The sequence below is a fragment of the Elephantulus edwardii genome, unplaced genomic scaffold (assembly GCF_000299155.1).
Source record: "Elephantulus edwardii isolate Elephantulus edwardi_28Jun2011 unplaced genomic scaffold, EleEdw1.0 scaffold00019, whole genome shotgun sequence".
NCBI lineage: Eukaryota > Metazoa > Chordata > Mammalia > Macroscelidea > Macroscelididae > Elephantulus > Elephantulus edwardii.
In genome coordinates this window covers 26,230,957-26,246,622 of record NW_006399769.1, presented here as the reverse complement: position 1 = coordinate 26,246,622, position 15,666 = coordinate 26,230,957, and the positions used below count along the sequence as shown (strand labels likewise).

At 39.1% G+C, this 15,666-nt stretch overlaps 1 protein-coding gene across 4 annotated transcripts in view; it reads left to right on the top strand.

The window, feature by feature from the left end:
* Positions 1-15,666, top strand: part of LTBP1 (latent transforming growth factor beta binding protein 1) — a 687,127-nt gene that overhangs the window by 481,943 nt on the left and 189,518 nt on the right. For 2 of the 4 annotated variants that reach the window (XM_006882359.1, XM_006882360.1), the window contains 4 exons: positions 3,462-3,689; positions 6,091-6,113; positions 9,286-9,385; positions 9,909-10,007. In XM_006882359.1, coding sequence (XP_006882421.1) covers positions 3,462-3,689; positions 6,091-6,113; positions 9,286-9,385; positions 9,909-10,007 — 450 coding nt within the window. The remainder of the gene's footprint in view (positions 1-3,461; positions 3,690-6,090; positions 6,114-9,285; positions 9,386-9,908; positions 10,008-15,666) is intronic. The other 2 variants (XM_006882362.1, XM_006882361.1) reach the window with 1 other exon arrangement.

The following is a 15,666-nucleotide window of genomic DNA, read 5'->3' as shown; positions in this document are numbered from 1 at the left end:
ATTTTGTCATTTCTTTGTAACATTAGACTTCCTTGTGAATGTTAAGAAAAACCATCATATTTATTCTTGGCTTCCAGGGCTCTAAGCCTCCCATTTAAAGGTGCCGAGAGAGCAGACGGCTGGGCTTTGCACTTCCCTGCTGATTGGCAGCTCACGACTTGCACAGTAACTAGACCTTGTGTAGGTTGGCTCATCTGTTCATCTGTGGCACATGCGCTGTCAGGCTCCATTGTGAGCATTGTGTTTTATTCAATTGGAAACAGAGGCCATTGTGTTCATGATTGAATTTACTCAGGATTAATAACTCGGGAGTAGGTCCAGCCAGAACCTCTATGAACTCCAGGAAGAGTTGGAGAGTAAAAAACTTGAAGTTTCTTTTCCTCTAACTTGATACATGTTGAAGGGTTAATATCCTGAAGGGATAAATTCCTCTCTCTCTCTCCTAGTGTCTCACTTCTTCTACCAGCTTCTCTGACAGGGCCAGGCAGAGGTAAACAGAAAAAACGGAGGAAAGAACCCTGCAAACGTTGGACTCATATAGTCAGAGCAGTGGTCCTACATTCAGTGGGGCAGAATAGACATAAAACTTATGAGCTGCTCTTCCCACCGAGGGAGTTAATGCTCACAGGGCCCTTTGTGCTGTACAGCAAGGTAGCAGGCAAGGTTTGAATGGAACTTTAAATTAACACTTTTATCTACCTTTGTTTATAGTTTGCATCAGAAAAGACATCTCTTGTGTAGACCATAGTGTTGTGATGTAACCAAAGGCTATACATCTTTATGTTTTTAAAGAATGTTATATTTGTTTGCATTTTGCATACAAAATTCATATACATTGTGTTTCATTTCTGTACATGGTGTTCCACACATTCCATCATGCCCATTGTGTTTCGCACAATCATTCCCACAAACTATTTTATGAAATGAAACACCATTCATCTTTGCCCATGACTACCTCTCCCCATTGGGTTTTTTTTCTAATCCCTTCATCCACCAAACTCTCTGAGCCCATGAATTCCCCCTCTAACCACCTTCAGCGGTCCTGTCCCTCTTCCTCTTCTTTTTCTGGACTTTTATCCACATCTTACTAGTTATCCTTCTATTTCTACAATAATAGTCTTATGCAGTGTTATATAATACTGCATAAGGCTGTATCTTTTGATGTTTCAGTTCCCCCCAACAGTTCCACAGGAGAAAGACAGAAAGATGGACAGTCTCCTCCTCTTACAATTTACCGCCTCAGAAGGCTCATGGAAGGTGCCTCTAGGTTGGAACTGACTCCACGGCAGTGAGTTCAGAGTTTTTAATATGAGTATTATGAATAAATGGCAAGATAGGGGATCATGTAATGTTGATGGTATATTGGTAGACTGGATAACTTCAGACATTTCCAAATACTGATACCTTCCCATACGTATTATATCCCCATTCCATGATCTTCATAATTCATTGTTATTTTAATTTCTCTAAATGTTTTTGTATGTTTTTCAGTTCTTTTACATGGGCACAAATAGGAGAGTAAATGTAATCAAGGGGCCAAAACGAAACCGAGACTCACTGCCGTCAAGTCCGTTCTGACCCATGCACTTTCTGACTATTCTGACCGATAGGCCAGAATAAAACTGCCCCATGCATTTTCCAAGGCCGTGAATCTGCACTGATGCAGACTGCCTCCCCTTTCTCGCATGGAAGAGCTGATTGTTTCACACTGCTGAACTTGCAGGATGCTCACTCACTCATTGCCTTCAAGTTGAGACCAACTCCATGGGGTTGGGAGGCGCTCACGGGGGATTTTGAAGATGTACTTTGCAGGGGAGAACCCATCTTTCTCCCTTGTAGCTGTGGCTGGATTCGAACTGCCAGCCAGGTGTGGTCTGTTGGTTAGCAGGACAACTCCCCACAGCCTTGCCCACCAGAACTCAGCCAAGACCAGTGCAGTGACACTCCTCCATATGATACAAAAACTAAATTTCAAAATCATATTAAGCATTAAAATGTGAGGCTTTACTAATTTTTGGTTATTTGGCAATTTTCATTAAAATAATATTTCGTTCATTAGTACTTCAAATATTTGGTAGAGAAACATGTTTTCTTCTGAAAATTTTCTTTCAAGTAACATTGGTTAAGGATGGCACTAATTAAAAATATAACAATAAAGTTTCTTGTTTAGAGTTTGATCTTTGTAAAAACAGTATATTGGGATGCTTCAAGAAAGGTTTTAAAATCTTTTTTCTTGAGAGCAATATATACCACAATATGTAGCAAGAGTTCTCTTATTCAGTTGAAGTGAGAAATGAACTTGTTTTACTCTCACATTTAGAGTAGGACTTGAAAAGCGGATAATATGCTCCTTGGCGTCTGCATTCAGTAATTGCCTCCAGTACTGACACCAAAGGAATTAAATGGGTTTTCTTCTTGGCCACATGCCACCCTGTGTTCCCCATGACCTTTTCATGGGGGTTAGTCAGTGGGGACGTAGCACATCACAGGTGTCTAGTCTACTTACTAACATAAAACCCCATCTCTGCCATCCACATCTCTGCCATGGACGGACAGTCCCGGGCCCACCAAAACTCGCCATGCTCAATAATCTCACCAGCTGCTTATGATTAACTTTTTACCCACCTACTCATCCATTCCCATGAAAATAACTACATCCTAATTTGGCATTTCTATTCTTTCTGGGGTCCTACTTACCATTTCTTTAGCATGTTTGGGTTTTGTTTTGGTTTTGTTGTCTCTCAGTTCCTTCTATCTTCAGAATCTCATTTCAAACTCTTTCCATTTTTTCTAGCCTACTTCTCAGAAGTCTTCAAACCAGCTAGTACACTCTATTCATCAAGTCAAAGCAAATCAGAATTATTTTCTACATTTGATGTCCCTGAATAGAGATTGCTTTTACTTTTTCAATTTTATTCTAGCCTTCTTTTAGTCATCTACCTTAGACATCACTGAATTCCTATTAATGACTCATGAAATGAACTTCAAAGCTGGAGAAAAAGCAAAAAGCCTGATTTTTGTTGATAGAAGACATATATGTACAGTATAAGACGTATATACACTATCTCCTCTGCATATTTTCTAATATATAATAAGCATGTAATATAAAATATATGATTTATAGAATCTGGTTTCTAATATACAGAATACTTATTAAAATATGAGATTATATATATACTATATATATAAAATACCTCTTCTTGAAGGTTTAGGATAAGACATTAAATTAATGAAGAAATATTTCATAGAAGCAAGGACTGAGTTTCTTTTTCTTCTGTAATTGCTAAAGTTTAACATAAATTTAAGCAATAAACTTACAGTTTTGAACGATTTTGAAGTTTTAAAATTGTAACTATATATAAGCGATGATTTATTAAGAAGTATTCATCATGATATTTTCCTCTGTATAAGCTTTGCACTTTTAGATTTTTAAAAGGAATATTTTCCCATCCCAAATCTAGCTGCTTTTAAGGAAATCTGTCCTGGTGGAATGGGTTATACAGTTTCTGGCGTTCATAGACGCAGGCCAATCCATCACCATGTAGGTAAAGGACCTGTATATGTCAAGCCAAAGAACACTCAGCCTGTTGCTAAAAGTACTCATCCTCCACCTCTCCCAGCCAAGGAAGAGCCAGTGGAGGCCCTGACCTTCTCCCGGGAACACGGGCCAGGCGTGGCGGAGCCAGAAGGTGAGACTGGAAATGGGTCGCGAACTCTAGTCATCTGCCTCTGCGTTTGCTTTGGTTTCCCCAGTTATGCCCTTCTAGAAGAGGGTTTCTCAACCTTGGGCTGTGGACACTCTGGGCTGGATGCTACTTTGTCATGGAGGACTGTTCCCTGTGTATTGTAGGATACAGTACACTGGCTGCTATAACCTGCACATTCTAATGGAATGCATGACACCCAGAGTTGTTTTAACAAAAAGTCTCCAAATACAGACAGATGTCTCCTAGGGGGCAAAGTGTTCCCAGTTGAGAGTCACTGCTTTTTATTTACCCAGCAGGTAATGGTATATGATCATCTCAGGATGTTTTCTTCGTTGCTGTCCAGGAGATGGTTTCTTGGTGTTTATTCCTGGAAAGTGGTTTAAATCATTCAGGTTATAGCTTTTACTTACTTCTTTGTCTGGAGAGCTATTAATGGATATTCTTTAATAAGACTTAGAAAAGTGAAAGCATCAAGTGAGCTTCATGATAGAGTCCAGAAGGCAGTTAGGGAAATGGGGAGGGAAGCAAAGGAATGTAGGAAAGTGTGAATCAGAAGATCCCAAGAGGTCACCCGGGACAGTCCCTTCATTTCCCGTGTAACATGGCCTGCCAGAGGCTATGCAAAGTGCATAAAATGGTCCCTAAGACCAAGGAGCGCCTTTTCCCTCTTAACAACCATTTACAGGGAATCTCGAGACAATGGACTTTGTTGCTGACTTAAAGGAATTCAGAAGAGTTATTATCTCTGTCTCTGTCTCCTTACATAAACTGGTGTATAGAGATCTCTATTAACACAATTCTTACCAGTTAGAAGGAAAGAACTCTTGGATTGTTACAGGATATTTCTGGTACTGGTTTTGACAGTTGATTATTAGATCATAATTTAAGCTTTTCATCTACAGATCTTAGGAAAGAGAATACCCCAGATTACGATAGTGTTGGTAGATTGGAAAACAGAAACAACAGCAAAAAAACCCCAAACACCTCAACCACAAAAATTGAAAGCCACCCAGTTGCCAGGGAGGTTATTTTAACTCATAGCAGCCCTCTGTGGGTCAGAGTAGAACTGTGTTCCATAGGGTTGTGTATGGCTGAATATTTAGAAGTTCATCTCCAGATGATTCTTCTGAGGTACCCATGGGAGGACGCGAGTCTCTGTCTTTTCAGTTCGCTGTTGGAACTGGCAGGGCCTCATTCTTGGTGGTCAGGTGTGGCTTTGGGAGCACTCAGTATCTGTATGTTCCAGCATATCCTGCTTAGACTGAGCAGATGGGACCCTGCCTGGAATTGACAGCGCCCATTCATCTGTTCTTAGCAGTGTCAAAGCCAGATGTTTGCAACTACTCGTGTTTTGTTCAGACAGGAAGAAACTTGTCTCTGGTCCAGATTCTACTTCATACTGTGTCCTTTCTTGGTGGTGGGTTAGGGAAATAGAAATGTAATTGATTTTCTCCAGCCACAAGAATTATTGAAGCAGTGATTCCAGTGTATCTGAAATCCTTCTTGTTTTAAGGACTTAATGTCTTTATGTTTATAGAGACATCAGTTCATTAGAAAAATTCCAGTGAATATTGACCTAAGGCTTAAGAACTAATACTAAGGCTTGGTTAAAGAAGAACAAGTCTTTCAAAATACTAGGAAATCCCTGTCCTCTTGTGATTGTGTAGTGTGTGCATAGTTTAATATAGTTATGTTACTCTGCCATTGGTCCTATTAGACCTGTGAGATTTGTTTTCTTCATGATTCAGCGGGTTTATTTTTCTAATAATGCCCACAAGATGTCATTTAAAGATTAGAGTAAATTGACAGTGTAGCGTTCTCTTGCTAAAACAAGTGGCTTTCTTTTTTAACATTGATGCCGGAAAGCATTTGAAACATTAGATACTGTGTTAACAATAAATACCTAAGGGAGCTCTGGTGGCCTGCTGGCAAGAAGCTGCACTGCAATCACAAAGGCTTGTGGTTCAAATCCTTCAGATGCTCCTCTGGAGAAGGAGGGGCAATCTCCTCCTGTACCAATTGGATCCAATACGATGGTACACACAAACACACTAAATATCTGAAAATTTTGTAAATCTTTTCTATGATTTGGATAAATTGTACAGATTTGGCATAAAATAATGGACTAGAAGTATTACTTTCTTTAGTTTTTTTAAAGTTAAGGAATTATCAGAAGTTTTAAGTGTTGAGGTTTGAAAGAACGTTACCATCATGTGGGCTGCCTGAGCCTGTCCCCATGAGGAAGGAAGGATATCTCCCCTTGGCAGCATCATGTGTACAGTTTCCCCAAAAGGGTATATGACAAGAATTCATTTTCAAGTTTAGATCTCTGAGTGAATTGTTTTGAATTTTACTAACGCTTTACTTTCTTTTCTGGTTCTAGTGGCAACTACACCCCCTGAAAAGGTAATTTACTCTTTTTAAAATCTTTTCTCTACTTTCTCAATTGTTTTCTATTAAAATGAATGTGAATTTTTTTTTTTAGACTTACACACAGTAATAGGATCACTATAAGATAAGGAAATGTGGTATTCATTCATTCATGAAATCCTGAGTGCCTGCACACGACTGGGACTATTCTTGATGGTAGGAAAAGAGTAGAGGACACACAGGCAGAAATCTCTGTCTCATGTATTAGGGGAGTCTGGTGGCCAAGTGGATAGAGAATTGCTCTGTTAAACCAAATGTGAGCAGTTCAAATCCACCAACAGTTCAGTGGGAGAGATAAGAGCAATTCCTGCTTCCAAAAACCCACTCGAGGGCCAACTATGAGTCAATTCTGACTTGAAGGCAATGAGTTTGAGTTTTAAATTTTAGTGAGATGATAGTGGTAGAAACTCAAAGGACTGAAGAGCCTAAACAGAGTTCAGAGTCAGCTCACTCTCTGGACAAATGATGGGAGGGACCTGGCGTTTGTGTTATAATCTATAATCGGAATGCGTGTACAATGAGTAAAATACTTCCACATTCACCTAAATACATCTTGAATTAAATATGGAGAACAAAGCTTAGCCCTGAAAGTTACAATCATATATTAGACTTCTGCTTCTCAGAAAATCTCAGACATTTTTAGCACTCTTTTGTGTTTGAGTGTTTTGCATACTATAACATTATAAATTACAGAACTTATTATTTGGAAATGAAGACATTTGCTAAATCTAATTCTTATTTGTGCAATAGTGTTACCTCTCTGAATATATTTGGTCCATTGCTGAAAACAACTTGGTTGTTTTTACTTAATGATAACAGAAAATTGGGTAGTTCTTTTTTATTAAGTGTTTATGTATCATTGGCAAGAATTCATTAAGTATTGGAATTTAGATAGGGGCCACGTATGCGTATAAATTATCATCAATGATTTTTTAAAACCTTTAGCTTAGGAATAGGGGACACCAAAGCTAACCTGGTACCGCTGAGTGGATTTTGACTCCTGAGACACCCCACAGGGCAGAGAGAAGTGCCCAGGGCATTTTCAACAGTGTAATCTTTACAGAAGTAGACTGCTGTAGCTTCCTCTTAAGGAAGAGCTGGTACATTCAAATGACCAACATCTAGTGTAGCAATGGAGCATTTAACCAGGCCTCTTTAAATATATATATAATAGAATATATATATATATATATATATATATTTTTAAAGAATTGAAAAAAGGAAAATAAGACTTTGGAGTGATAGTGTTCATCAGGGAAGGAATTTTCTCCTGTTAGTTTCAAAAGAAGAACAGTAGATATGCAGATTTTAAACACACATTTGTATTTTTTAAATAATCTCTCTAAAGATTGATAACTTGCAATAGTTTTTAATTTTGTTAATTTGAATTGATTCTAGTTAGTAGATGGGAACAGTTGCTTAGCATGGGAGTGGTCCAACAAAGTACCTGACAGCTTAACTCCAGATTTCTTCTTCTCTGTTCATGACTATGTTCATTATGGGAACACTTGCATCATTTTCTTTTCTGTTTGTTTTGAATTTTATTTCTGGGTGAAAGTATACTTGTTTTCTCTTTGACTTTGACACTTTACCCCAGAGTGTCATTATGTGAAGAGGTAGAAAGATAGTTCAGGAGTGAGAAATTGTATGTGCAAAGGGATGTGTGTAATAGGGTAGCCAGGGACTACTGATCAGCATGCAGAACTGGGAGACAATAGGAAGAGAACATGGGTAGCGTAGCTTTAGAAGATTGGAATACCAGATTATAGTTATTTTGTAAGCAAATACTCCTCCACTACTAGACCCTATCTGTCACATGGAAAATCAGATTGACTGTTTTTAGGAACTCCATGGTTTTTGCAATCACTTGTTATGCATCAGAGAGTTGGACAATGGCTAGGGAGGACAGAAGGAGAATTTACGCCTTTGAGCTGTGATGCTGGAGAAGAGTACTGAATGTACCATGGACTGCCAAGAAAACAAATAGATTCATCCTAGAGAGGCTTAAACCAGGCTGCTCCTTGGAGGCAAGGATTCTGGGGCTTCGCCTGACATACTTTGGACATGCTGTAAGGAGAGACAGGTCTTTGGAGAGGGACGTCATGCTGGGCAGAGTGGAGGGACAGCGCAAGAGGGGAAGACCCTCTATGAGATGGATTGATTCAGTGACTGGGGTAATCGGGATGGGTGTGTCAGAGGCAGTGCGATTGGCACAGGATAGAGCGGGGTTTAGGGCTGTTGTACATAGGGTCGCTATGAGTCGCAAGCGACTCGACGGCACATAACAACAACAACAACAACAGTGTCCCTTCCTGTTCTATTTGTAAGCTGTAAGAGTGGGCTGACAGTCCCTGTGGTGGTTTGTTCCTTTTTTTGTCATTGACAATGGACTACAGAGAGTGGACATTCAAGATTATAGTCTGTATTCTGATTTCTTTTAAAAGGGGGAGGGGAATGTGGAGAGAAATTATTAAGTGCTCAATATTTCTGGAAGACAATTTTGTATACATTGTGTATCATTGCTTTTCACACATCCCTCCATTCACATTTGTGTCTCAAACCATCACTTATAGGCATTGTGTTTTATAAAATGAATTGCCATTGACCTATGCCTACTTTTATCCCATCTGAGAATGAACAAGTGAGTCTAGACTAGCTAGTGGGAGTTGTTCATATTCGAAATGAAAAGGAAAGAGCAGGAAGGGGGATTAGTGTAAATGCCCATTATTTGGAATGAAACATTAAAAAGGGAGGAGAAAAGAATGACTTTGAATCTGGATGGAATGGAATAAAGACCACAGATCCTGCTTCAAGGGTCTGCTTGGGACAAGTGAGAAATAGGTGAAAGTCTACATTGATCAACTGAGCTGGGAACACCCAGCGACTTCAGTATTTAAGGTGCAGCAATGGTTCTTTTTGTTTTGGTTTGTTTTTTGTTTTTTTTTTTTTTTTAATTTGGCATGATTACACCTATTTTGCCATGTGGTATTTCTTTGCTTTTCTAAGAGTATAATGAATTAAGTAAAAACAGTAATATGTAGAAAATGAAAATACTGATTTTAATTTCTTATTTTCCTTCTCTCTCCCTTTCTCTCACTTCTCCTTCCCCTGCCTTTTATCTCTCTCTCTCTCTCAACAAACTGTGTAGGAAATAACTTCATTGGATCAAGAGAAAACCAAATTTGACCGTGGTCAGACCCAGCTCTCCCCAGGGCTTTCTACTATGAACCTGCCCCCACAGTTTCCAGGTAAGCTGGCTTACCTGTGCTGTTTGTAAAAATAGCCTAAATAAAAGAGTAAGATAAGAGTTTTTGCATGTCCATAAATTTAAACTTGAGAAAAACATTAGAATTCATAATTATAGTTAATTAAAAACACACATAATTGACTAATATTTTTATACTATAATGGTAGTGTGATTGATGTGCTGGATTATAGAAATGATACTAAGTGGAATGTAATGGGACAAAGAAAGAGGCTTTCTCTTTTTCTGTAGTGAGAAGTAGTATATATTATGAAAATATTACTGAAGCCCATCATCTGATGAAGGATCAGTTTTCTTGGTTTTTGAAGTGCTCTCAGTTAGTCTTGCTAGATGTTGAAACCAGAGCTGTAGATTGATAGCATGAGCTTTAGGAAACTATAGTAGTTCTTTATTAAGCAAAACTGCTGTGGTTTTATCATTAGACTAAATTCCTCTTATATTTTGAAATGGGATCTGTGTTCATGGCCGCTTTGAATTTTCTTTTTATTCCCTCCTTCCTCATGTAGTAGTGATTGAAAAATCCTCACCCCCTGTTCCTGTGGAAGTAGCTCCCGAAGCTTCTACATCAAGTGCCAGCCAAGTGATTGCACCTACTCAAGTAACTGGTGGGTCTAGTATTTGTTATGTTATATACTCTGTGGAGGAAATGTTAGCAGTATTTGCAGTAGAGAAAAAAATGGAAATAAATGACTCTAGGTAAAACGATCATTTTGTTGCACACACAGAACGGACTTTTGGGAGCTCTGGTGGGTGGCCTAGTAGATAAGTAGTTCTGGTGCCAACCCAATCACAGATAGTTCAGAACCACCAAATATTCTGTGGAAGAAAGATGAGCAGTCTCCTCCCCTGTGATTGGCAGCTTCTGAAAACACACTCAAGGGTCAGCTGTGAGTCCATTCCCACTTGACAGCATGTAAAACAACACCACGGTGGAATATTATGGTACCATCATATACAGTATTTTACAACAATCTTTTATTATAGTATAGCAGGAAATGACTATAAAATACTGTTAAATAGGAAATGATGGCTATAGAACAAAGGGTGTTTTATATATTACATCATGTTTGTTGTTATGTGCTGTCAAGTCACCTGTGATTCATAGCGACCCAATGAACAAGAGCCCTAAACCCTGCTCTATCTTGTGCCTGTCTTATTGTCTCTGACACACTTACCCCATTACCCCAGTCACGGAATCAATCCACCTCATTGAAAGTCTACCTCTCTTGAACTGGGTGTCAGTCTTGACCTTTGGGTTTCTGGGAAATGTAGGCGGACCTGCATTGTGTAGGGTCAGCTGAGTCACTGTCTCCCACATGCATTTTTTAAATAAAATTTTTATTTTATACTCAATTACTTACAAAGTTTATATAAATTGTTTTTCACTCCAGATCTTTCCCATTTCTTTTACCCACCCCTCCCTCTACCTATCAAATTATGCAACCCTGTGATTAGTCCCCAATCCCCATTCCCCTACCACCTACCCATCCTCTCCACTCTTCTTCCACCCACCCACTCCTCCTTGGATCCTCATACATGTTCTACAATAATGGTCTGATACAGTATTTGTCTTTATGGGACTGAGTTAGTTCACTTAGCGTAATGCTCTCAAGTCCCTCCCAAGTTAGGTGGTGATTTACAAAATCATTGTTCCTGTGTACTGTGTAGTATATTACATCATATTTTAGCAGTGATTATTATTTTATAGTGATACCTGACCAGTTTGAATGCTGTTTTGTGTTAGAATATCCCCCTTCCAGTTTCTACTTATTCTAAAATGGACATATCTTGTTCTCAGTGTCGTACAAATTGGGGCTAAAATGCATATTTAATTTAGGTTCACGATACCACTGAGGGATAAGATTAGCCATCAACAACAGGAAATGCTAATAGAAGAATTTGTAGACTTCCTTAGAATGTTCCCAGAAACAAGTTGTGCATCCTTTCTAAAAGAAATGGGTTTGTAAACTATTTAAACAACTGTTTCAAGAAAAAAAAAGTGGAGTTACATTCCATATTTTAATCAAGACATGAAAGCCATAATCTATTGTGAATTTTGAAACTAACTCTTCGGAATAGAAGGAAGATTTTTTAGACCAAATTGAATTTACCTAAAAATGTAGCTATTCCATTGGTTGGCCAGCAGACTGAAATTCCAAAAATGAGTTGATGTCAAGTCAGCTCAGACTGATGATGACCCCATGTGTGTCAGAGTAGAAATGTAACCCTTAGAGTTGGCAGTAACTGATTTTCTGGAAGTAGCTCAGTACCGCTTTCTTCCTTGGCATTGATTGTTGGATTGCCTTGAACCTCCAACCTTTTGGTCATCTTGCACCACCAGAGATAGTGCCATGCAGAAACACTAGTTTTACTGTGCATTCCCAGAGTGATAAAGTGGGATGGCAGTGATTGTCTTGTTTTTAAATGACAGAGAATAAACTTTTTATCTCTTCAGAAGTCTTGTGCGTACATGCAGTTTATTCACTGTAACTGAAGTACCCTGGTGTGCATCGTGGGGCATACAAACGTGTAATTCATGATCTCGATCAGCAAGGCCCTTCTGTTGTTTATCTGACTGTTAAAATGAAGAACTGTTACTGTTACCCGTGGGCCTGAGTGTGTTAGAGATGGTGAGGGTGGCACATGATGGGACAGGGTTCAGATCCGTTACTCACAGGTCGCTGTGAGTTGTGGTCGATTCAACAGTGCTTGTTATTGTTGTGCATTGTTGAGTCAAAACTGACCCATAGCTGACCCTCTGGTAAGTTTTCAGAGGTAGTTAATCCCACAGGAGAAGACCCATCATTCTCCCATGGAGCAGCTGGTGGCCTCGAACTGCATGCCTTCAGGATTGCAGGGCAACTTCTTGCCATTAGGCCACCAGCTCACAACAGTACTTACAACTTAAATATACCACCTGCTTCTCTGTAAGAGATGGATGGACACTCTCCTCCATTCAATTTACTGGCTCCAAAAACCTGCTGAAGGGTCAGCTCTGAGTCTGTTCCAACTCTAGAACCTCTATTTGTAAGTTCATAGGAACAGATCATGACTTTTGACAAAGAACCAATTAGAAATTTTTTATACCGCTATGCAAGAGGTAGCAAAGCTTTAACCAGTGAAAGCTTGAAATAAACTTTTGTTGTGTTAACATAAGAAAAAAAAACACAACTGCAGTGTGATAATATGAAAATAGTGCAATTCCTAGTTCTTCCTACTATTATATTTCCATTTTCCAATGTGAAGAAGAACTTTAGTCTCATGCATCTTTAACAGTGTACATAGGTGACTTTAGAGGACAAACCACTGGCAGACTACCTTTGCAGAGGTTGAGTTTACCTGGATAAATGTAGTTTTGTCCTTTAAATGCACCTATATGCTGGTGACAAATGAAAGTTACTCATGTTCAGTGAAATGATGTAAGAGATTTTTAGAAATGAAAGTAGGCCTACTGTATAAAATTGTTATAAGATGACTTCATGTGATTTTGATGTAAATACAGAGTTAATAACTTCTACCACATTTATGAAGAAGCATTACTATTTTCTTCCAGGAAATTTAAGTGACACTCATTTTTTTTTAAGCCGCATTTGTATTTCCACTTCCTACAATAATCACTCATCTTTCTAAAGCAATCTAATTTGGTGATGGTGGTGTTTAGATGCTGTTGAGTCAAGCATGACTCATACCAACCCTATGAACAAAATATCTGAACTTTGTTCTATCTTGCACCACTCTCACACTTCCTGATACACAAGAGTTCTTTGCAGCAGTTACCATAACAGTCTACATGGTTGAAGGGCCTTCTCTCCTTTCCCTACATCATGTCCTTCCCTAAGGAGTAGGCCCTTCTAGCAACATGCCCAAAGTATGTAAGGTGAAGCCTCATCGTTCTTACCTCCAAAGAGCACTCTGGTTGCACTGTCTTTAAGACATATCTGTTCATTCACTTGTCCATCCTTGGGATGTTCAGTTCTCTTCTCCTGCACCACAGCTCAAGGGCATCAGTTCTTTTTTTGTCATCCTTATTCATTGTCCAGCTCTCAGATGCATAGCTAGTAAATGGAAAGACTGGCCTGAATCAGACACCCCTTAGTCTTCTAGAGGGAGCCTATCAATAAAATGTCTTTGATTTCTAATGATTTTATAACTTTAGAGCTGTATGGTACTATTTTAAACAATAATCTACCTGAGTGAAAAAATGACTGTGTATAAATTTAATTTCTGGAGTAATAAAGATAGGAGTGGGTAGTTGTATTTTGGTTGATATACATGCCAAACAGGTAGATTTAGAGCAAACTAATTCTTATAGGAACCTTATTGGCACTGGATTGACTCTGACTCATAATGACCTTAAAGGAAAGAGTAGAACTTCGCATATGGTTTCCAAGGCTGGTGCCTTTATGGAGATAGTATAGCACATCCCTCTCCCACAGAGAAGCTTGTTGGTTCGAACCTCCTTCTGATTACTAGCCAGCTGGTTATCCATTATGTCACCAGGTTTCCTTTCTAAAACACAGAGAAGATAAATATTGTCATTTTTAAGTTTTTTCACAGGTTGAAGAAAGGACTATAATAATAAGAGCCTAAAATAGATGTAATCAGCTCCACATAGCTCAGTGATGATATCTTTATGATGGTGGGGTTGAATATAGCCTTTTCAGAATTTTCCAAACACACTGTGGCATGTGATAATTATACAATAAGCTGCATATTTGCAGGGACTAAAAGTGGTATGTTTTTTCACTCATACTCGCTGACTTGGTGGCTTGCAACATTATTGGCAAGCTCTACCCAAATAAATGATACATTTCAGCATATAAATTCTCAATTTAGCATAGAGTCTTAATAGCTCAAGGATAGATTGGAAAATCAAACCTTTATTTCTCTGGCAAATACAGACAAAGTGGAAACATCTGTTTCAATTGTTGTGGGACAGTTTATGCTCATTGTGGGACAGTTGGAAGCCAGGGCGTTTGTGTGAACCTTTCCATGAGTTAGCATTTGATGCCTTCCTCGGCTCTTCCCAAATTTTCTCCACGGCCCTTGCATTTCGGCCAGAAGTTACTGACTTCCATGACTGCCTTGCGGAAAACTTGGTAATTATAATGGTTCAAGCATTTTCAAAAATACATGCTCATCACATCTTTTCCAGAACTCAGACTTGACCCCTTTAGAAACATTTGTCCCTGAAGCGTATGACCAAGTGCCATTACAATTTAACAAACTATGTATGCTGATGGAAAAAATGAATTTTGTTATTCCACGTCAAATCGCCATGCTTTAAATTTCCAGGCTCAGTTTATTTAATCACATGAAGAGAGAAAATGCTAAAAGTCAGCATATTCATGTCAATTATTTTGCAAAAAAATTCTTTTTCATTTAATTTTTGTTAAATTAATAAGGATACCGAACTATAGTTGGTTTTGTTTCTGGGCTAACTAGAGCCTTGGAGTTTGCAGTGGCTTTTTTGCTCAGGGCTCTTTTCCCAAATTCTAAACACACTCTGGTGAAGGAAGTGGAATCGAATCCCTGACAGAGTGAAGAGGAAGCTGTTTCAGGATCCACACAGTGAGGAGAACAGGACAGTCCTGTCAGCCAGGTGATACATGGAGAAACAAACCTTCAGTTCAGCTGGGGAGACTTGCTTGATGCTTGTTGAGCAGAGACTCAACACATGATCATTAACTTAATTCCACTAGATGCCACTGGGTCCATTTTTCACTGCCAGCAACCTAGTTGACGTTGTTGTTGTTGAGTGCCATTAAGTTGGCACTGACTCATTACTGGCCCTCTGGTGGATCTTCAGAGGCAGTAAATCGCACGGGAGGAGCATGCCCATCTTTCTCCCATGCAGCAGCTGGTGGATTCGAACTGTATACCTTTGTGTTGGCTGTATAGTTCCATAGTATTAAGGCACCAGAGCTCCCTGGTAACGGAAAGAGCATGACAAAGTAGAGCTACTATTTCTTCTCTGTTTTCTTAACTGTGCTAGGTATGGTAGCAAATATCCAGATCTTTTCCAGATCTGGTGGATGTGTTTAAGCCTCTGGGTTATCTGCTGAGTGTTTAGCTATTGTGCTGCCAGGCTCCCTCTGAGACCATTGGCTACTGCTTTGTCTTCCGAGGCCGTGGCACAGTGTAGCATGTCAGAGCCATGTTTCCAGGGCAGTGTATTGACACAGTCTCCTTAAAGAAATTCATATTTTCTCATGAACTGATCCATTATGTGGGAAGAGGTTCACATGCCAATATGTGAATTAC